The following is a 24,102-nucleotide window of genomic DNA, read 5'->3' on the forward strand; positions in this document are numbered from 1 at the left end:
AAAGTTATTGATGGTCAGGATGTTTAGCGGAGCTGGTGGTGGTGGTGGTGGGTGAGAGGCTTGAGGGGAGGGTGGGTGGCGGCGTGGGAATTACTGACGCCAACAGGGAAGCTACTGCCGCCAAAACTGCCCGAGATTTACAACAGCGAGGGATTTGTTTTCTCTGCAAATAGTTTGATGAAATCGATTTGCCCTCTAAACCAAATCTGTGCTGTATAACAACACAAAGTGTACTTAGCAGCCCGGGTCTATTTATTATTTAAAAAAACAAGAGAACCCCTGAAAACAGTCCCACACTTTAAAATATGGATGGTATTTTTTTTTTTTATAGACAACTATATGTTTAAACATCACTGTGTATAGCAGTGGCGTAGGCAGAAACTGGAATTTGTGGTAGTAAAAAAAATAGATTGCGTATCTCCTTCAAAGAACAAACAAAAGTAGAATAGATTAAAGGAAAATGCACAGACAAGCTGAGGAAAACAGACTTCATATTTGTGTAAGATTCTGCATTATGAACAATATAACGTCAAAGCAAAGGTCAGGAAAGGTCAGGAACGGGGGCTGATTTGGCTGCTGGAGCCACTGGTGTTTTCCTCTTTGAGGCGGTTGCTCGCAGACAATTGGACAGTGACAATCTAAAGGCTGAGCGAAGGGCTACTTGTGTTTCCGGATCACCTGTAACATGTAAATAATAAACAACTTTTTTTTTTAGTTAGAAAAAACAAATGCCGAAACAGCAGCCATTACTGGCTACATGCCAAAGTTAGTGTGAAGTAATAAGAGTGCTCAAAAAGGATGAGGTCGTGCCCATACAGCAAAGAGTAAAGCACTGAAGAATCGTGCTAATATGCATTTCTTGCACTTGCAGTTTGCAATCTGCCGCTTGCACGTCTTGATGCATGTGCTGGAGGTGGCAGCGTCACGCCTCAGTGCAGCTAGGGAGTCGTGTACTTCCACAAAGTATTGGAATTCTTTAGAATATGGGAAAGTGAAACATCACTGCCTCCACTTCAAAATTAAAGCACTAAAATTGAGGCAATCTTATAAGCCAAAGTGCTTAATTGGCTCATCTTCTGGGCACAGAAACACGTCTTCGGGAGTGAGCCTCTTCTGCTGATATGTTGAGCATTCACCTCATTAATCTCAAAATCTAAAGGTGGAAAGACCACTTATAAGGCATATATGATTTAAATGTTTGGAGCAAAATAAATAAATAATTCCTATCACTGATGCACCATTTATAGCCCAGTTAGCTCACAGTCTCCTCCATTATTATACCTTCTGCCCCCCAACAACTCAGGCTGCTCATTAAGAAAGATCTTAAAATTATTTTTCGAGTTCAAGTCACATTTTGTGGTAAATTTTGGGGTTTTCCACTCTCTTATTACAGTGAACCATTTCACAGATTTAAATGTGTTTAAATCCTTTTTTAGCTTTTGGACTTTTCCACCATCACCTTCTTGGCTCCGCTTAAGTTTTGTTTGTTTTTTTTCATTCTGTGGTAGTTCTTGGTTACAGGTGCTATTTTTAGTACCTACTCGGCCACGGTTCCAAGCGAGACGAGCCAAGCCAAGCCAAAAATGCAACGTCAACTAAGTGCAGGCTGCAGATTGGACAAGGAGCAACGGCACAGAAATCAAATGCATTCGCATTAGCAACCACACAACCTCTGCCAGTGCCGTGGTCTTCTGTGCTTAATGGCACACCAAAAAATTGAAAGGCAGAAATAGGGCGAGACAGAGCGACTGGCAACGAGAAGGTCTTTCAAGTCTGGTGTCAGGCTGATGGTCATTCACAGCACCAGCAGACGTTACAACAGTGTTGAGAGAAGCTGGAAAAAATGAAATATGAAAAAACTAAAAAAAAAAAAAAAAGATGACTGTAATACAATAAACATGGTACCATGACATATGTCAATGTACTTTTGGGTTGCTTTACTGTGACAACACCAGCCATGTTGAGGTCTTTCTTAATTGTTCTGGAAAGCAACCGCAGATGACTCCAATGGAGTTGTCCTAAAACTGTGAGATGGATAGGAAAAAATAAAAAAATGACATTTGTCTCGTCTTTTGGATCTGGTCACAAAGCACGCTGCGGTAACAGACCACGTCGATGAAGTCCATCCCATGCTGCTGGCGTGGTCACGCTCAGTGGCTCAGTTTATTACGCCTGCTTGAGACCTGATAAAGAGCTCCGCGACGCGGCTGGAAGCGACTTCTAACAGCTCACAGATCTTCTGCGCAGCTTAAACGACCGCCGTTTGTTTCACTTTGTTGGTTCCTGAGAATGATAGAAAGGTCCCTGCGGGTTAACTTCAGAGGAGCCTATGTGGCTCCGGGTGCCAGAGGGGATAAAGACCAGTCTGACTCAGCTGCATGATATAGAAAATTGATATATAGGTATTTTATATGTATGCCCCATGAGTTTACAACCCTGTCTGCTGGACTTTATTATAACCACAAGGGAAACTGATCCCGACTGACTAACCAGGAGGAGCTATAAGACACAGAGACCACCTGCACAGTAGACTGCATTTTGATGTCTCTGTTAAATGGCCTCTCAAATTGCTTCGATGGAGGTATTTGGTCTTTTGATTTGTCTTTTTTCTTTGAGGCAAATTCTTTTGCTGTCAATCCACTTGTGCCAAAGTTCTCCCGCTTCTCTGCTAGTCGAAAAGACACTGAGAGGATGCAGCTATTTAACAATGGTGAAGCCATAAGTCACAACTCTTTGATTTATTTTGAGTTTCCCCACACAAGTATTGTCGCCAAGTCTTCGCAAAAGAAAAGAAAAAAATTGTATCGCAGGATACGATCGATATTTTGTTGGTGGGCTAATATGACCATTTCAAAACAAACTGGCCTTTTCCCCCCGTTCACTCTGGTTTGTTTTTTTTTATTTTGAGTAAATAGTTGCGATTGGGTGGAAAATGTTCAGAAAATCCATCCATCAAAATTTTGGTTATTTGGAGTTCAGCAAATCAAATCATGTTGAAAACTCTTGAACTGTGAGGACGGATCAGGTTGGTGACCAAATGCAGGTCAGGCCAGTTCGGCTGAAGCCCCCCCGCTGGTCAAGGTTAATAATGTTGGCTTAAGGTAACGTCTACATAAGTACCGTCGACTTATAATACCCTTTATGGGTTCTGCCTTTTAATGGGAAATGAGACTTTGTAGAGAAAAAAAAAAAAAAAAAAAAAAAAAATGTGTTCATTAAATACCCTGCAGGGATTGTGAAAGGTCTCAGCAGAAATGGAAACAGCGAAATGAAGCCATCCAAGCAAAAACGTCGACACTTCACTGGGTACAACGTCGGTTTTCGAAATGATTTGCTCTCCTTGCCTGGGTTCCTGCGATCTGCCTGAGGTGAATACAAAGCCGGCGTGCCGCGGTATTAATAGGATATGGTGCCTGGTGCGTAAATAATGCGCAACCCGATCAATGAGAAGCAACGCGTCTGTTTACACAGATTCAGACAGACTCGTTACATCACCGTCTTCATTTACATTTCAGAAGAAATAAACATTAACTATTACTGCCCTCTTTGAGCTTTAATGGTTCTATTGTTGAATGAAGCCTCACGCCTGACGTGCGGGGGCCGACCACGAGCGGCTGATAAGATGCGTCAATCAAACGGTGACATCCATGGACTGCCTCTTTGATATCTGGATTCAAATCCAATACCCGCTTGACACCGGGCTGGGTTGCACATCTCCCGACTTCAAACGCTCCTCGCCACGAAAGGTCCCATGGCCGCGAGGTTTCTTCTTGACGCTGATGGTTTGAAATTGGTGAAGGAAAAAAAAAAAAGAAAAAAAAGATCTCCCCCTAAACTGCTCCGGGTCATCACTTTGTGAGTTACACTGTACTTGTCGCCTCCCCCCCGCCACCCCAAATACCCCATCCCACCCCTCCCTATATTGACTTGAGCCAAACGTGTTTCATCATGAGCCTTTAAAGCCGGTGATTGTGAAAGTCACGAGAACAGCTTCTGACAAGCGTGTGGTCCCACGCTGGCTGTCGCATTTACACTTAGCGGTCATCACTCTCCTGATGGAGCTTCAACAGCCAAGAGCTCTGCATAAAAAATAAACAAGTAACTTGGTTTGAGGCGGTTACATTTTATTCCTTGGTGTATTTTTCTAAAAGTGCGTTTTTAAAATAAGCCATTTTGCTCTTAAGTAATGTCAGCTGCATTTTCAAGTCTTAACTTTTTTTTTCTCCATAACTCTGTTATATTTTCAAGGGGACCCGACACAGAATTGTGCTTCTGTACGTGAGACATTTTGTTTAGTCCAAAGTCACTCAAAAGAAAAATTAAACTGCATGCGTATTTGATCAGTTGAGTTCTTTGCCTGAGGCTGGTCCGCCACTAATAGCTGTCCCCTTGGAAACAGGATATAGTAACAGTTATGGCAAGAGACGGCGACTCTCCACATTTAAGGTTATGTACGACATAATTGTAGCTAATGTTAGCGTTCATTTGGAGTGTATTTCATGCGATTTCCATGTGTTTCTTGAGGTTTCACAGAAAATTCTCAAAGTCTCAAAAAAGTCTCAATTCTCTAACTAACATTGATCTGAAAAAATATGAGCAAGAGGCATCATTATTAAGGTTTTAGAGAGGATGACTGGCCAGTTTTAGCATTTTTTGCCACAGCCATTTGATGCTAGGTGTTGACCAAAACTAGGCACATGCACTCTGCTGTGCTGCTATGTTATCTGAAGATGAGCACTGTGCACAGGACATTCCTGCAGTGAGGCTCACACAGCCAGATTAGCCACTCAGTGCCGCTGAGATCCTCTCCTTGTCTGCTTGTCGCGGTGCAGTGCTGGCAGTGATTTCCTGCCTGCTTGTGTGCTTTGGGACGAGTCAAGGTGAGGTAATGCCGCTGTAAAAAGGGAGTCATGAAGAGCGATGGCCCGGTTGCCTCCCAAAAGACCTCGTCCAGTGACCCGAAGGGCAGTTCAACCATTAAAGTGAGTCATGACCAGCAACTATCTTCAACACCAAACGTGGCGTTTCATGTGTTTCATTGGGATGGTGTCATTTGTAAAAGTTTTGAAATGTCTTTCCGAAGCAATAAACGCTTAAAAGAAAAATAAAAGTTGTAGGCTATTATATATAGGCCATATAGGTTGTTTTGTACAATTAAAAATTGCAATCCAGTCAGCTGCAAATACAGGTGTCTTGTCTTGATGCCATGCATAAATACATGAGAATTTCACAATATGTTTTTTTTGTTCATTTTGATCGAAAAAAGAAACGTCAACGTTTCAGTGATTTAAAAAAGAAAAATCACAATTTAAGTCACTTAAATAAACTCAAGTGAGAGGTAAAAACCGTAGGTTTAAAGTCAGTTATCAAATGTAGCTGTGCATGTTACATAAACCTGCCTGCCTGATCGCAGTTCATGATTTGATAGTAATCACTAATGCTAGAGCATGAGCACGGAAATACCGCTGTACATCTTAAATAAACAGGTATTAATGTGTTTGTAAAATTCTTCTTTAAGTGAAACTTAAAGAAATATGCAACTCGAGCCATCTTTCAGGTTTCAAGACTTTTTGGCCTTTCTGGTAAAATCCTCACATATTTAATAACTCAGGAGAGTATTTTTCAACAGCTCTAATTAAAACAAGTTATTTCCTGAACTCATGCGTGACACCGGCAATGAAGTGTTAATTGTAAAAAAAAAAAAAAAAAGTCTGAAAATACATTAATTTTATCTGCCAATTTCTACCGTTTCTCCCTCATTCTCACATCTATGAATGCTCACATTAGTCTTGTCCCACATAAAAGGGTGATCATTTTAACAGAGAATTGTACATTTAATTGTGTGCTGAACAGCTGAATTGCAATCAGTCATGCAGCAAAGCAAACTGCAAGCGCAAACCGCATCTAAACCCGGGGCCAGTTCCCCCCGATTAGCTTCTCTTTTTCCGCGTCATTACTGTTCGGCTTTAGCCGTCAAAACATTTTTGCTTGTCAAGGTATCAATATGCAGCGCTCCGGTCGGAATACATTTCAAGCCTCAGAAATTCTAATTTGAAGAAACGCAATTAGACAAACAGCCCCGGCTAATCGCACGCCCACGCCGGTGCCACGTTAATACGGCACACAATATGAGGTGATCAACATCTGACGCTTTATTTGTTTTGCGAAGTCCTGAAATATGTGTGTGACGGGGGACTGCGCGGGTTGGAGCGCCACACACAATGCCGAGCTGTTGCTAAGAGATAATTCTTAATGATTGGAACTGCAACTCAGCCGGGATGCTCAAAGTGGTGGGGGAAAAAAACAAATCCAGAGAGCAAAGCTGGTGCCTGTGGAGGCAAACTGGAATATGCAGCCTCTACAACTTCAACAGAGAGGCATGAAACTGAGTCAGTATAAATACACTCTGCCGGCCGGCAAGACGCAGGTAAAGACTGACGACTAATGAATAATGCAGCAGTTGATGTTGTTGTTTGAACTGTAGACCCGTGTCAGGATGCTCAGCCAAGAGAGATGAGTCTTAAAAAAAAATCAATAATGCATCACTAGTGTGTACAGTCAATAGCTATATTTCAATAATTATAATGATATTAAAAAAAAGTTATTTATATATGTGTATATATATATATATATATATATATATATATACATACATATATATAATATGATGATAGCGCAATGCTGCAGAGTGGCCAATTTTCTGCTCTGACCTCCCCTTTGGTGGCTTTATGCCAAATATGAATGTATTTGGTATTCCATCAGAACCAATAACCTGCCTGACACCAGCCAAAGAGTTGAGTTAGCCGCTCAGCTGTGCAAATACACATAAGGGGAATCTCTGAGTTGCGCTGAGCAGAGTCCCATTTGCCGCGTCTGTTCCATATTTTATTTGAATAACGTTCACTTGACATAACAGATGAACCAGGCGAGGGCAGGCACTTGACTCGCCGCGAGCCACAACACTCAGGAGGAAACCGCCAGGGTGCGCCTAACGCGCCGTGAAGCGCTCGCTCATTGGCCGCCACGCACGTTGACCTAAGTGTGCTGTCCAGACAACACTACTTGAGAAGTTTGGCAGCAGGGCCCTCAAACTTGGTCCCTCACGGGAGGAGGGGGAGCAGAGTGCAGCTGGCTAGCTGCCGCAGCGATGACGTCCAAGACCAGGAGTCAGGCAGGGACCCCGCTACACCTGGCAACTGGTAATCAGAATGAAATCTGCTTTAGACATCCGCAAGGGGAAATTACTTTTTGCTGCAATTTCAACTCAACTTGTATGAGAACAAGAGAAGTCGGCAATGAGGCAACAAGAAATAGCAACAAGGGGAATCGAGTATCAAGTCGAAACAAAATAGATCAAAGAAAAAAATAAATGGAATTAACAAATGTAAAATGTATATACATATATATATATATATATATATATATATATATATATATATGTATATATATATATATATAGCTAGAAAGATAGATAGATACTGTATTCATGCTATGCAGGAAATTAAATACATATGCTGTTACAGCAGCATTCATTCAGTCCCTCAACGCTCTTTGGTAGCAAAAACAGATCCCCTCCACAAATTAAAATGGCTTATATCATAAAAAATACACACATGCATGATAAAAGCAAGAAAAAGTAACTGGCCCGTGACACAAACGTTTGGAACGTGGCCATAGCTGCTATGTTTGCGTGATATTCGAGTGATCCAATTGCTCACATAACCGTGGTTTCATACGTAACCTTTGTTCTCTGCGGGTGGAAGATGGGACAAGAAGCTCAAGGTTGCCTGCGTTTAAAAAAACGAATTAGTTTACAATTAACTTAAATCGTTGAAGGCCTTCTTTAAAGCCTCGGGAATCTCGTGTCGGAGCCTCAGCACGCGCCTCAAATCCGCCGGCTGTTTGGGAGTTACGCCCCGTAACTACCATCCTTCCCGCTAATCGCATTGATTTTCCTCCGTCACATGGTCTGCCAGGTGTTAATCAGAGGCTGATTAGAGGCAGCGCAGAGAAATTGTAATTGATCTCCCTGAACCGTGCTTCTAATTGCTTCGCCAGAGCTACAGACCAGTAGCATGAAGGGGAATTCACAAAGTTTAAATAATTCCTGCCCCGGGGGAACAAAATGCCAAAAGTTAAAGACGAAAGCCTTGAATTTGTGACTTGGCTATCAAGTTCATTATCTGAAGGGTGGATTAGAATGTAGAAACTCACTCATAGTACAGCTTCTCAAGAGTGGACTGGGCCGTGCTTAATGTCCAGGAATATCGTGTTTCTTCTAAGAAGGGCACAGCGTCTTCTCCGAGTCCTGCCACACCTTCAAAGATTGAATCTTCTGTCACAGGCCAGAGGTTCTAAATGGTGTAGCAGCGGTATGGAATGGTGTGTCTGCGGTCTAAATAATTACCCTATAAAGCCCTTCACTTTGATCCAAATGCTCCCAGAAAATGTAATCTGGGCTCAGTGGAGGGAAGACGTCTTGGCTGAAAAGTGACCCGTTCAGTTTGGGGACCACGTGAGTGAAGGGAGAAGAAACCCTGCGAGGCTTTTACTGAAAGTAATAAAAAGATCGATCGATCGAAATCACGTCACAATCATCACTTCATAAGATAAAACATCCCTGAGAACACGAAGCCGGGAAAACGTATTTCATCTTGTTCGATGCCTCGCGCTGACTGACTACAGCCACAAAAAGCCAACAGGAAACATTATCCCAAATCTTTTATCTTTCTGTAATGTCTTTACTTTATCATGCCATTGTCTTACTCTTCCTATTACGTCTATGACACAGGTAATGGATGTCTCCCCTGTGAAGTAAATGGAGCTATTTTTTTCCTTTTATGATGCCGCGCGTCTGAGTGGAAATTCCTTTCTTGTGTCTCTTTGAAACACGGCGTCCCTTCCCCTCTAAATGGAACGCTTCCTTCCCCTCGGAGTTATCAGGACTCCCGGACCACTTCATCTGCCCCGCGGTGTGTTTGCGGTGTGCCGTACGGCTTCCCTTTTTTTGTGTGTTTGTTTCTTTGTATGTCTGTTTGTCTTTACCTTTTTCCATCCGCTTCCTCGCGACACCTCCATCCCTCCTTTTTCAAATTCACGTATCTCTGTCTGATTACGCCTCTGCACACTTTTCTCAACTCTCTCCGCTTGTATCCCTGCCATGTAAATAATTGATGGCCCGTCTTTGACTGGTCCGCTCTAGCTAAAGGATGGCCAGAGTCCTGGGGACAACATCAATGCCGAGTTAAAAGTACAACTGCGACTTGCGCGCCCGCCTGCTTGCCGCACTTGCAGGAGACACTCTTTACTAATGACCTACTTCTATTTGAATGAGATTCCTCTCCTCCCCGCTGTTTTCCCCCAGACCGTGGGCTTTATCTAGTCCACCCAAAAGGCGCACAAGAGTTCTCTTTTCTTACATCAGCTCTGACGCAGCTCATGCATGGCTAATGGACTTGACTGCATTCACACGTTCCATCAACAGTTTGTTGCGAGAAATTACGGCCCGTCTTGTTTCTCTTGTCATCCAAAATTCTCTTTCATCGCTCCCTCGCCAACTTGGAGGCAGCCCCATGATGATGTAATCGTGTTTTCAGATAATCCAGTGACATCAGTCTAAACTGAGCTCTCATGGTGTGACGGGAAAAGACAGATCCCACCAGTTTGGACGACATTGATGAGTTTTTTTTTGGCCAATTCCGATTCTTTAAAAAAAAAAAAAAAAAAAATTCTTAATTGATAGTAAAAGAGAACACTTTTTTTTTTTAATGAAATGGAAGAGGATGTGATAAGAGCAGTGGACGCAGACGCTAGGGTTAGATGGAAGCAGATGATTGGCTGTGGAAAATGAAGGAAAAAGGAAAATGGTAGATGGGCTGCACATATATAGCGCTTTTCCAGCACCTTCACGGTACCCCAAAGCACTTTACAAAGGCCTCTCATTCACCCATTCACACACCAATGGTTACTGGCATGCAAGGCGCTGCCTAGCCCCATTGGGAGCAATTTAGGGTTAAGTGTCTTGCCCAAGGACACAAGGACGGACTAGGATGAAGCGGGATTTGAACCGCCAACCTTTCGGTCATTGGACAACCCACTCTACCTCCTGAACCACAGTCGCAAAGTAGCAAAAGACACAAAAGATGATCCGCTTTTTCAGATTGTGGAGTCGGTCCAGGTCTGGTGTGGCAGAGCCCTGGACCTCGCAGTCCTGCAGACAGCTTGCAAGCGCTCCCACTGCTCCAGCTCGCCCCCCCCGACACTGACTCAGGGGTTCTGAATCAAAGATGTGTCCTTGGGCTTTGACATCGGCAGACAAGAAAAAGGTGCGATCTGGAGCTCGAGCGCCTCACAGGGCGAAGGTGCCCCGCACTGCATCAGTTTGAACAGTAACCCGTTTCTCTGACTACAATTCTGATGTTACTTATCAATTTGATTGAATTCACACTTTGATGTGAATCATATATTTTAACGTTCCAAAAATCCATGTTTCACGCACGTGCAGTAAATCCATCCGTCATCACGAGCTGATCATGACCGGTCACCGCATCTGCTACCGGATGCGTCTGGCTGTGTTTCTCGAGGATTTGTTCGGATCCCAAATGTCAGCGGATGGCTAAGGGGGGGAATCAAGCCCACAAGGAGACAGAAAGGCGTCCGTCCTGCGAGCGACATCTCAATCCAATCCAGAGAGTTAATGTGGCGGTGAAGATGACACTTTGATTAATGGCCTCTCGTACTGCCCCTCTACCCCCCCACCCCCTCCACCCTCCCTACAAGTGACTCATGCTTCCTGGAAATGTCAGATTACAGTGAGGAAACCAGGCAGCAACTGATCCTTCTTCGTTCCTTGGAACATTTTCACAAAGGCGGCGAGACTCACTCAGCGCGCTCCTCTGATAAGCGTGGCCCATATGTCCCGTGGGGGAATGGGGGAATGGGGTGGTGGAGATACAACAAGGTGGCTCCTATGGGTACGTAGCGTGGCAAAAAAAACCCAACAAAACAAAAAGCAAACAGCTCAATCAGGTCTGCAGAGGAGAAGAGGAGAGAGGAGGAGAGGAAGGTCAGCGAGGAGGAGCGGCGCCACTGATGTCTGATAAGACTGACCAGCCCAATGTGTAAACACAGCCGTGCTGTTTGTGTGCATGCGCGGCCGGGGGCTTGTGTTTGCCGTGCTTTGGTTGTGCGCTCGCGCCGTGTCCCTCAGGTCTTTGACTGGGCTGCTGGGTTTAAATGAATGTCACCGCAAAACCCCCAGTGTGTTTAAGATTGTTTATCTCTGCCGCCGTGTTTGCGCGCAGGCTTTGCTAGCGTCGATTCAAAGCTCGTGGAAAAGAAGCTGATTTTGTTGCTTTGTCGTTGTGTGTGTGCGTGTGTGTTTTTGTTTTAAATCATGTTTGTTTAGGTTCGCACCGCTGAACCGCAGCCTCAGGAACTAAACCCGCATGGACCCGAGTGTTAGCATGCGCGTTGCAGTGCACTGCAGCAGCTAAGTACCCTGCCGGCCAGCGGTGTGTTTGCACAGCCGAAGAGCGTCGAACTCACCCTCTTCGCTTTTGTCGCTGCTTTGAAAAGCCTGGGATGCTCACTTTGGCCAGAAAATGAAAACGTTGCCCAGGGAGACTCTGTGGTGTCATGGCCACAGTGAAGTGACACGCTGTGCGTTCTCTTATACAACTTAAACAAAAAGAGACATTTAAAATCCGAAGCAGGAGCCTGTCCCTGCCTGCAGAGTCCACTGGAGGATTTTTTTTTTTTTTAGAACAGTCTCCAGTTTGTTTTATGCATTTCAAAGCGGTTTTACACAGTGGTCCCTGAAGCACGAGCGCAACACAAGTTCTGTTTACATAGCGTGAATTCTGTAGTCGTTCCTTTTTCCAATATATAGTGCGCAAGTTGGCGTTCTGTCTTTAAATTTTAGGTTGAAACCAGGACCAGGATCCAGTTTCGAAGCGGTTCCGTGTGCAAATGTGGAATAGCCTGACCTGTCGGTGCCACTGGGCCACACCAGCCAGGCACGGCTGATTTTACGAGGGCGATGGCTGTCCTTTGATTTGAGGCAGCATTGGCTGCGTTTAGGGGAGTCGTGACAGAGATCTCAGCGCCGTGAGCTGGGCGAGCTGTGGTGAAGAGGCTGACGAGGAGTAACGACCACTCTTCAGAGTCGACCGTGACAAGAGGCTGCAAGAAGTCGCTCACGCTTTGAAAATCGCGCGAAAGCAGCAGGTCTCTGTTCAATCAGAGGCGACTCACTGCTGGAATCTGCCCTGTCTGGTAGAAGTTGACGCTGATGTTGATGCAGTGCATGAATATAGCACATGCGCTTAATGTATTCCGTGATTTTGTGTTCTCTAATTGTCTTTTCCTGGATAAGTTCAACATCTTCACATCTTTTGTTCGTCTATAATGGCTGCCATCGTCTTAGAGATGCAAAGCTATTCCTGTTTTCCTTTTCTATTTCTTCATGTTTTTTTTTCTTCCTTTTTTGGCAGATGGTTGACATGAAGCATTTATTTGCAGTTCTCTTCAAAGAGAATCAGGATTCTAAGTTTGCTGCCTCCACAGCTGTTCTCACGAGATGAAAATCAAACTAAGATGCAAAAGGATGATGAAGGCGCTGATATTTGATGTTTAAAAATACAACATCATCTATCACACACACACACACGCACACACCACCACCACATTTCCATCTTCCGTGTCTATTAAAGGCTTCTCCCTGCTTGTTGTTCCAGATCGATCACTACGCTCAGCGGGATCTCAAGAAGGGGCTGCAGCTCTTCGGCACCGAGGGCAACGTGGGTTTGACCAACGCCTGGATGATCGTGCAAACCGATGTGAGCACTGCACTGCCTGCAACTAATTGCTGTCTTCTTACGTTTGAGAAATTCTTTATTTTATTTACATATTTGTTTGATTTATTTTCGGGCGTGAAAGAAATCTCCCAAAATTGTCCGGAGAGGTCAACTATCTAGCCAGAAATATCCAGTGTTGGCGAGTAATCTATTACTATACTATAATAATCTATTACTAACAACTTTTTTTTTTAGTAACAGAGTAATGTAATGGGATTACGCGGGCAAAACTGCTAATGATATCATAATTACTTCAACAAGTAACGATTCCATTACTTTTCCGATATATATAGCAATATTTTTCGCGTTCATTGTACGTGATGTGCAGGAAACAAGACGTTCTCAACTGTTACTTTATCTTTTTTAACTAAAGTAATTAGTAATTAGTAATTGATTACTTATGAAACAAAGTAGTTAAAGTAGTAATTAAATTCCTTTTTAAGGAGTACTCAGTAATCAGTAGTTGGATTACTGTTATGGAGTATTCCCAACAGCACTGGAAATATAAATATAAGACTTTTGCTCTTTGGAAGGTACCGCTGTCTTCAAACTAAAATGAAAAAAACAAAAAAAAACAAAAAAACAAAACAATAGTGACCGTTGAAGGGCAATCCCATTCCACATTCTGCTAGTTAATGTTCATCAGTGCACTGACGTTTGACTCGGTGTAATCTGGTCATTTTTAAGGAGGAGGTTGAAGGGAGAACATAACACAAAATAACATTTGTGTAAAAAGATTCTTCCCGCCAACATCAGCCAGTCGCTATTGGTTAATTTTCACTTCTCAATCCTGTGCTGCTGTTGTTGCCGCTGTTTAAATTCCACCGGAGAGATGATCATTGGTAAGGACGCTGGGACGCACTGCCATGAGAGAGAAACCACGATTGCCGACACAAAATGCAAATGTGTCTGTGAGCGTGTTCGCTCGTGCGCAGAGGTTCGAGTGCAGTGACAGGACTGCAGCCTGCAAGTGCAGTCGCCATTTGGAAACATTCGACTTCAAGGGCATTCCTGCCCCTCTCTTGTGATGATAGCGGTGTGACAATAGCGATGCACAAGGTTTCTAAAAGTTTGATGCCATTGATGAGTCGCTGGCGAGATAACGCGGCAGCAGCCCCAGGGTTCATCCTGAATATGAAACATTAAAATTAAAGGGTGCACATGAATAAAAAAGACGACTCCAAAAAGAAACTAATCACTATGGGGTTGAATGGAAGCGCGGTACATTGTGTGTGGTGATGTGATGTACTGGTTAACATATCCAGGTGGCGGTATTGAAATATTCAGACTGATGCAGCTTTTATGTTTGATTTTGTTTTTTGTGTGAATATAAAAAAAAGTGTCCTGGCAATTCAAGTTATTGCACAGTTCATGATAAACCGCAAGTCTTTTTTTTTTTTAAGTGAGAAAGTTTTGAATGAACTCTATCTTAAATTCAGCGCAGGCGTTGCCTGGAGGGTCGTCTCAGGCGTGATTCCAGTGTGAAATGCGAGTCCACCAAATGAGGAAAACAACAGGGGCACTTTATCTCTCCAGGAAGCTGCACAGATAAAGTGTGGAAATAGCGGAGGCCCCTTATCAGAAATCTATTCCATTCCTGAAGGGGCAAATATGTGGATAAAAAAAAAGCATTCATCTGAGTTGGAAAACTATTATAATTTTTTTTCCCCGGATGAGACAATTGAATGTGAACATAAATAGCACGGCAGTTCAATATCATTTTTATGCGCCCCTCATTTCTATGTTTTGTCCGCACCTTTGGCAGGGACACGTTTTTATTTCTTTTCATATCATGCCAGCCAACAATGGCTTTTGTCTCTTCTCTCGTTTCCGGTGCAGTTCCGATGCTGCGGGGTAACCAACCACACGGACTGGTTCGAGGTCTACAACGCCACCCGAGTACCAGATTCCTGTTGCCTGGAGTACAGCGACAACTGTGGTCAGGATAACCCAGGAACGTGGTGGACGGCAGTGAGTTTGGGCAACATTTTCATCTCACTTGTTGGGTTTTTCCCTTTGCACAACTTTCGTCACGCAGCATTAAGGCGGTGGCATTCCAGGCCTGTAAACTCTCAACTCTCTTATGGTGCTGACTCAAATCTTGAGTCAGCACCATATATTGGATCCTCCTAAATTATTCAATTGAAAGATATGAAAATTTATTTAGCGCTTATTTAACCAGGTAAACAACGTCCAAAGGCCAGAAATCAATACCTGGTTTGAAAGGCGTAGCTGCCTATTTGCAGCTGATGTTTTTGCATCTTATTTCCAGGATACAAAGTTTACTTCCCGACTGATTTGATTTTTCATTTTCTTATTTTGGATACGCAAGAACCAAAAACACACGTTAAGCAAAGTGTATTGTTCCAGCAATGAACAACAGAACATCATAGTATACATGATGAAAAAAAAAAGCCAGGGGCTCTGACAAGTCGAGAGAATACAGCTGGGTATTTTGCAAACACAGTTGTTTTGCTTTTTTGAGGCATGGAGTGGCAAAACATCCAATAACATCACCTCATCGATGGGCCGTCATTAACGTGACCTTTAAAACCACCTTTCTCCATTCATCAAGAGAGGTTTACAATCTGACTGAAATTGACGCAACGCGACATAACAGAGCAAGTGGACCAACGAGCTGGAACGCCGCTCTGAGTCTCGGGTCAGAACAAGCGACGTCGCCGTTGTTGCCAACCGTCAACAGCATCAGACTATTATTCTTTTTCGTCATGTCATGCTGTTGTCAAGGTGAACCAGTCTTTATTGTTAATTTATTTATTTATTTGAATGAAAAAAGTTACTTTTTAAAAGTTTTCATCACATGACCTGAAACTGCAGCGCCGTGCACACAAACTGTTGAACCGAGGAGCGTCTTTTGAAACTTTTTTGGTTTGAATAGTTTGACCCGAAGGTCACGTATCTGCAGTGTTCACACTGTGAATAACCAACGCTTGCAGTCTCTCGGTCAAGATTGAAGCAGCAGACGGAGGTCAGAGAGGATTCTACACTAAAAACACATTTAAATGTTTGCTAAAGACGGAATAATATTCACCATTCGCAAATCCAACCCAGTCAAACTACCACCAAGGGCAGAATTGTCGATCAGACTTATGAGGGGAAGAGCAGTTGTTGGACAACCAGAGCCATGCCCCTCTCATACTCTCCTCCAATCACATTCTCTCACTGCCAACTAATCACTCCACCAACCTGATTTCTGCTGGCGGCAGAACAATAGCGCAGACATTTGAAGACATCGCCGCCCCGTTTCTTCTCGTAAAATACGAATGTGACTTTTCCACCGCTTTTGGTCAGATGACCGAATAATCGACAAGGGAACAGCAGCAACCCTTTAAAAATACATACTTATAAATACATGTTTCGGTAAGAAGAGCTCGGGAGGGTTCAGCTAATGCAATAAACCTTTGTCCACAGGGCTCAGTCACATATTTATGGATGAGAGAGCGTTATTAAGTAGCGGCGGCACTTATTTCAACATTAGCTGTGGTGGCGGTGACAGAACAGCCTGTTTTTACATATGTATAAGGAGAGGGAGAGAACAGAAAACACCCTGGAGCCGGCTAATGCACTCGGTGTGTGATACATTTTGAAAGCAATTTACATTCTGTTGTCAAAGTGGAATAATGAAGGGCTGACCTTCATTTAAATGCCATGGATGCAAAGAAGAATTGTTATTATTAACAATAAGAATAATAATTACAATGTTGCCGACAGCCGGTGGAGATGCTAAGTGCAAACATAGTCACTTAGCACTTTAAACGTTTTGGAAAAATGAAAACCTAATTGTTAGATTTTATTATTTTTTATATATATATATATTGGAGGTATAGGCTCATTATATTTATACAGCTAATGGCTTATGATGTGAACTTTATAGAAAGTTCTCAGCTTTGCATGCGTTGCAACCCTCACTTCAAGCAAAAACAGAAGTTTTGGCGCTCACTTGACAAACCCGCTGCAGCTATAGTTCCTCGCAGGTGCCAAGCACAGGCATTTGCAAATCTTCACTCTCAGTGGCTTCACTTGAGGCAGCCATGAACATGAAACATGCGTCGGCCTGTGCCAGCCCATTCGAGCCGTGTTTCACATCAGCAAATAGACAAACATCAATAAACTACGGCGAGTCGAGGAGGTAAAAACAAAGCAAGATGTGGGACGCCATCTGCCGCAGCGTTCCCTTCCACGCTGCAAATCACACGTAGGGCCACGTTGGCAAACCGCCCGCCAGCTCCGAAGATTTGCGTCGCAGTGAGTGTTTCCATGGGCGACATAAGGGAGGAAAAAAATGACAGACAGAGAACTGCAGCATCAGAACTGATCCCACTGAAGTCAGCTGCACAACTCGACAAGCTAAAAACAAGTCAAAATAAGTGCATGTGTGAGTTGGAAATCACCTACAGTCCATCCAAGTCCACTGGTCGGAGGCCTAAAACTTCAAAAAAAAAAAAAAGAAAAAATCTTAAAGAGCTCCCAGGTGGCAGATGTAGACTCAAAAAGGAACCGTCGTATTTAGAAGCTCCCATCTCCTGCAATTTGTCACCCGGCCTTTCGGCTCGCACGCCGCGGTGGGATTGCAGCAGCGGCTGCTGTGGTCAGCAGGACTGCTGCAGATAATGAAGCAGAGATAAAAGGTCACTTTCAGCGAACTGTGGAGCTTCTTCTCTGCAGTCATTTGATAGCATTTCGCTTTCAAGGTTGAGTGTGTGTACGTGTGTACGTGCGCGTGCGTGCGTGCGTGCGTGCGTGTGTAGTTCAGGAGGTCGGTAATGGCTCACAGATAGGAGTCGAGGGACCCACTGGTGTTTGACGCTTCGTTCGTGCCTCCACAGCCGGAACTTCACCGACGCTTGCTGAAAGCTGTCAACGATTTACAATAACTCCCAAAGCAAAGCTGCCAATGTTACCAGTCCGACACCTGCGTATTGACCAGCAGCTGGTCTCAACCCCTGACTGCATATAAAGAACCCTCTGAACCTGTTCAAAGAGGAGGCCAAAGCTTGACAAGATGCAGAAAGACTAAAAATTAGTGGCTGGTTGAAATTTTCTGCTGATTAAAAAAAAAAAAAAAGTACCAATGTCCAATTTGTCAAACTTGCAGGTAAAAATGGCCATGGTTGTGGGTGTGGCTCTAGTTTGGTAGTAATAATTTGCTGAACTTTGCGCCTCAGTACCTGGACTGCTCGTGTGAAACTGTTCGCTAATCGCTGATGATAAAATCGAATCACTACTGCACTGAGGCGAGGAGGCAGCCTGGTTTCTCTTTGGGTTCGGCTCCTGATTTAATGACTCAACACTGAGCTTGTCCGGCCGTAAAAAATATGGATTTATGTATTTTAATATGCAGCCCTGTGTTCCAGGTGGGTTCCAGTTTGGTAGCGGTTTGAGAAAAGTGCTGAAGCTGCTCTAAGTTCTGACAGGCTGCTTGACTTTCCATACTGACCTGGGCACAAATCTTTCTCCCTTGTGCTGAGGAAAATAGTTTTTCTTTTTTCTGGCTTCCAGGAAGCTCCAAAACACAGAGTAGTTTCTATCGATTTATACTATATTTAAATTCCTCAACTCCAACTTAACACGGGTATATTTTTAAGAAAAAGCAGCACAGTCACAGTTTTGAGGTAGCACAACAGTTTCACCCTCACATCAATAAACCTACACTTTTGCAGAGGCAGAGGCTCCAGATACAGGATAGTAGCTCTGACAGAAGGTTCATTAGCAGCACACGTGCTGAAGTGGACTAAAAATACCCTCAGCTCAACTATTCACTTAACTAGAAAGGCCCACCAGAGAATAACACATTTGGAAGCACATATATAGAAAATGTACTGGCTATGAATAATTACAATGTGAAACATGTAGCAAAGGCTGCATTAGCTGTATTAATAGAGAATTTTACAGCGTTAACTACCTTCCTCTTTGTCAGGCTGTTTCGCAGTTGCAGGCGGTGCAGGTGCCCTTAAAGTCTTAGAAGTAGAAAATATACCTTTTTTTTTTTTGTATAAAGTCGACATAAAAAGACCAAATTTTGTGAATAAAGTAGAAATTTAATGAATAAAGTCGATGCAAATAAAGTGCAAATTGGTGAGTAGACTGGATGGATGGTGGATTAACCCAGTTAGCCACAGTTAAAAGTAAACTGCCGAAAACAGGCATGTGTTCACACACAGTAATCAGGAAACTGGCGAAAACGGAAGCACTCCGCTAGACTCGCGCAGAGCCTTTCGACTTAATTCTCGACATTTTGACTTACTTCGGTTTTATTCACTAAATGTTTGTCTTTTTTACGTCAACTTTATTCGACTTTAATATCAAAATTTCAACTTTATTCTCGAATAGGAAACTTAAAAAAAAAAAAAATCTATCTTAATTTCTTTTCTCTCCTTGTGGCCCTAATCCTCTTCTGTACAATACACAAAACCATGGTTGGAACAAATAAAAATAACAATGTGAACTTAACCAGAATCAAAGCACACCTTTGCTAAAATGTAAGTCTCTCGCGGCAGAATTGTTTTTGAATAAATTACACCTTTAAAGGTCATGTGGACGAGGTTCAGTGCAAGTCTCAATAAAGGAAGTGCAGCCTGCTCCTTAAGTTAGAAATCCTCATATAACCGGAATGTTTTTAAAAGAAATATCCTTATAAAATGCATTCGGGCAGTGTCGGGCATTTAATATTCAGGCCAATTTGCCAAAGCAAATCACAGCTGGAGTGTTGGGTCGCAGTGCTGCTCCCGCATTCACACCGCTGAGTGTTTGTACAGCTGAGGGGAGAGAGAGGACGGTGGGGATTTGTTGAATTTTGAAAAGTTTCCCCCAAAGAATAGTAGGTCAGAGAAGGGGAGAGGGGCGGGGAGGGGAGATAAGGACGTTGCCTTGGGGGATCTTTTAAGTAAAAGAACAATTTTTCTCTTTACTGTTTTGAGATACGACAGAAGAAGCCTCGCTGGAAACGGAACGCCGTCGGATTGAAAATGGAACGGGCCACATGTGCAAGAGCTAACATTTGTCTGTGTGTGTGTGTGTGTGTGTGTGTGTGTGTGTGTGTGTGTGTGTGTGTGTGTGTGTGTGTTTCCATCCACAGCCATGCTACGAGCGAGTGAAGGACTGGCTTAATGAGAACCTGGTGGCACTTTGGATCTTTGCTCTATGCACGGCACTCACCCAGGTAATTATAGCTGATATTTTTTTTCTTTTTGGAAAGCGTAATTGTCCCGCCCTCTAGGATCTCGAGGCTCAGACAGAAGCGCTCACGTTGTGAAAGGGATCTCGAACACCGAAAGCGTCCTTTTGCATTAAGCGGCGAGCGCAGGGACGACATGAGGCTGGTGCGTTCAGAGCCCGACTACCCAGACTGGGTTTTTTTCTCCTCCTCTTCCTCGTCTTCCTCCTCTGCAGACGTGTTAAATGATATGCTTCCGCAATCCGAGAGGGGCCACGTCGTACGATACCTGCAGACTCGTTTTCAGTCAACCTTGATTCCTTGTGCTAATTTTAAAGTGCTGGCAAGAAAAATAAAAGAAAAAGAAAACCAGACCGATGTAATCGCTGCCAGATGAAAAATCAGAGACATCGGTGACATTTGCCAGCTGTCGCGCTGCTTTACATGACAAAAACAATGACACAAACGTGATCCACGCTCGCGCAAATCAGAGCCTGTTACCGCCTGACGCCGTCTCACCTGCCTGGTTCCTACTGACAGGCATGACTGAGTGCTACCACTGGCTATGTTGTATTTGTCTGGGACGTGCGAACATCCAGTGGGCAGGATGGTGCGACATCAAGTCTTGCTGTTGCCATGTGACAATGACTTTCAGCCCTCGGGCTAAACTACCCAAAACGTTCCCCAAACATTGACTCGTCCAGGGTGTTAACCTGCCTCAGTGGACTCACCCATCCCCATGTAAATATCAGTCAATTCAGCGATACTGCCACTCCAACATTCAGTTTCTACTCAGTGAATCCAGAATCCTGGCTGTCATGGGGTCCTACATCTTCACACATTCACCGATGTCAAGGTGAAATCAGACCCTTGCGATGATCCTGTATGGTCGCTTCTCCACACTTGATTTGTATGCCTATTCACAAACTAAACTACAAGTTGCGTAATTTTACAGACTTTATACTTCTTTTTTCCATTTCATGCACATAGATTCCCCTAAACACCGGCTTTTAATTGCTAAAACTTGAATATTTAACAATGGTTAGCCTTTGTTTTCTGTATGCTGTACAGAAAACTGGAACAAACACACACAATGTGGGCATGTAATGTGGACTTGCACAGCTTCTACAACTCTGGTATTCTATGTCACAGACACCTGGAAGTCTAGGCTCTTCTGAACATGCCATAGAGGGATTTCATACGGCGGCGCTAGCCACGTCGTCCCCTTCCCGGCTCGTAAACTCTGAGAGTTTAGAGCTTCTCTCATCCACATTAGAGACATTGTGGTTCAGCAAAAGCCCAGTGGTTTCTCCCTGACATTGAGATTCAGAAAGCTGTCGTTGCGCCACGCGAATAAAGGCCCCAGCAGAACCTGCATATATTACACCAGGACAGACTTGACTGGCGCGTAGCGGAAGCCGACCCTGAGGCAGTAAATGTGGATGGGAATTTTTAAAAGGAGGCTTGATGGTTTATACATAAGTTCCTGCGCAACTTTTCTAAATGGCGTTAGACACAGCGCGCTGGGAGCGGAGTCACTGGGAACTTGTTGAAAGACGACCCGCGCACTGGAAGCGAAAACGGCGTGTCGTCATTCTCTTCTGAACAATATACGACAGGAACTGAGCGTCGCCGCCAACATCCATCCAACCAAGATTTCACTAGCTGGATCACTGTGCTTGTGTGTGTGTGCGTGTGTGCTCTGTGCGTGCGTGCGTGCGTTCATTTCATGAAAAAATTAAAAAGCCTCTCAGCTTTATCCAGGATCGTTTGCAGCGGGGCTGGAAACAAAGTTCCCTGTCGGCCAGTTTATGAAAGATTCAGTTTCCTCCAAAAAATTACTGTCATCATGCTGCCACCGCAATCCAAGGTGCCGGCGACAAACCCTGTAATTTCTGGAAACACTGCAGCAGCCTGAAGTCAAAAGTGCAAGGCATACATATATTTTTGGAGAAATGCTGGAGTTCAGGAGTATGTGGTGACAGGCTTCATGCTGTTCATCAAACCCCTGAACTATCCTTATTCTTTTCCTTTGGGCTGTTTCCCTCCAGGGGTGGCCAGAGCCACTCATCTGCTTCCATCTGACCCTCTAATCCTCCAACCCTTTCCTCTCACACCAAATAACTGTGTGTTCCTCCACCCACCACAGCCTCCTGCCGACCACTTTCAACCTCAGCATCCTCCCACCCAGATATTCACTGTCCCTCTGGACACATCCATACTGCCTCAGTCTGGCCAGTTGTAGGGATTGACCATACTCCAAGACAACAATCAATGTTTGACAATGTTAATGCTTGCCTGACCTGTTTTCTTTTCTTTCTTTTTTTTAAGGTATTTGTTCAGAATTTAACACACCTTTTAAGTACTTTTTGACCATGACAATCTGTCATCTAAGGTGACTCCCGGGAGCTTTGTCTCCTTGGCTTGGTTTACTTAAACATCCTTGGTCAAAAATATTTAACACTGGTTTATCTATAAGTGCAAGATTTGAACCATTTAAAAAAAGATTCAAAACCTGTCTCTCCATTCAACCATAGCTATAGCTTAATAGCTTCGTAAAATATAGCTTGATGAAGACAGTAACCGGTTAGCGGTCCAAGGTAACCTCCCTGTGGAACGCCATATTTCACCATTTTAAACTCAGAAAAACTTCCATTAAAGAAAACAGTCTGTGATCTATTCTTTAGGTAGCGCTATACCCACTTTAAAGCCGATACAGAAAAGCCATGTCAATACAATTTGTCAAGTAATATATTGTGTTTAATTAAAATTCAAATGCTGCTGTGAAATTAAGCATCACTGCACCCACAATTTGCTTTTCATCAATAGCTCTTAGCCAGTCATCTGTCTTATGAGTCAGCTCTTACAGTTTTTCCCTCCGACTCACTCGAACTTACTGCAGTTCGACAAGTTATTTTTTCGATTTGTCATCTGACGTCGCAGCCATGATGAATCTCAGAGTCACCACGAATGGATTCCCACTCTGAACCTTATCGTCTCTTGTCTTTTAATTCTGCAGATCCTGGGCCTGGTCTTCTCCATGACAATGTTCTGCCAGTCAGTGAAAGTGGAGACCTTCTACGCCTAGGAAATCGACCTCTGTGGTCTTTAGGACATTTGGATTGTTTCTCATAAAGAAGGACAAATATAGTCTCTGTTCCCGCTCCTCCTCCCCTTCTTCCTCGTCCTCCTCCTTCTCATACAGACTCTTCTTTCCAACGCTTGTCCTTTCTGTGACATTCCTGCTCAGATGTCACAAGTTCACAGTCCCCCCCCCGTCCCCCCTGCTAACTAGCAACAAGCACAGTGTCAGTGTAATACCTGAGTTCTATGGTTTGCTCTATGTCTAAAGCTAATTTTTTGTGATATATTTTATCAAGCAGTATTACAAACATGTAAACAGAAAGTGTAACTTTTTTTTCAATCGTGTTTTCTTCTAAGTTATTTTACGGTTTGTATGTGTTATAAAAAGAAAAAGAAAAGAGAAAGTACGCGCTACGGAGGGAAAGTGCACAATGTGAAGTGCTGCAAGTGCATGTCTCCTGCAACGGTGTGTATTAAATGTTTTGGCTCCACTCAAAATCTCATCTCGTCTTTGGCGAAAGCAGAAACGCTCCGCCGTGCCGCTAATAAACACATGAGGTTTGGCCAGGAAATGGTGTGTAAAGTGGCTGATGTTTACACCCTCTACTGAGACGTGCTAGACTTACTTTTTTTTTTTTCTTCAGCACTCAACTTAATCAGGCCTTCATTATATAAATGGAATGAAGCTAACAACCCCAGCAAGTGGCTGCAGCTTTTCAGAGGGAGGATTTTTACAAAGGACATGAGGATTACAGCCACGACAATGAGACCATTCATCAGAGGAAGTTTTAATGAACAGGAAGCATGCGTTTATGCGCGCGCGCGCACACACACACACACACACACACCAGAGCATCAATCGTCACTCCAAAGACAAATATTAAGCTGCAGTCTTTGAGGTTCTCTCTAATCCTTTGAGACGCTTTAGACCTTTTTTACCCAACACCTTGACTGTCTACTACAATCCAAAATCCACGCACCTTGGAG

General features: G+C 43.7%; 1 protein-coding gene across 2 annotated transcripts in view; it reads left to right on the plus strand.

The window, feature by feature from the left end:
• Positions 1-23,606, plus strand: part of tspan4a (tetraspanin 4a) — a 107,689-nt gene extending 84,083 nt beyond the window's left edge. For both annotated transcript variants that reach the window (XM_076019277.1, XM_076019269.1), the window contains 4 exons: positions 12,738-12,839; positions 14,697-14,828; positions 19,954-20,037; positions 23,051-23,606. In XM_076019277.1, the coding sequence (XP_075875392.1) occupies positions 12,738-12,839; positions 14,697-14,828; positions 19,954-20,037; positions 23,051-23,119 (387 nt within the window). In that variant the 3' untranslated portion in view covers positions 23,120-23,606. The remainder of the gene's footprint in view (positions 1-12,737; positions 12,840-14,696; positions 14,829-19,953; positions 20,038-23,050) is intronic.
• The last annotated feature ends 496 nt before the right edge of the window (positions 23,607-24,102 follow it).

The sequence above is a fragment of the Nelusetta ayraudi genome, unplaced genomic scaffold (genome assembly GCF_046127955.1).
Source record: "Nelusetta ayraudi isolate G7.1 ecotype Tasmania unplaced genomic scaffold, CSIRO-AGI_Nayr_v1 ptg000002l, whole genome shotgun sequence".
In the NCBI taxonomy this organism is placed as follows: Eukaryota; Metazoa; Chordata; class Actinopteri; order Tetraodontiformes; family Monacanthidae; genus Nelusetta; species Nelusetta ayraudi.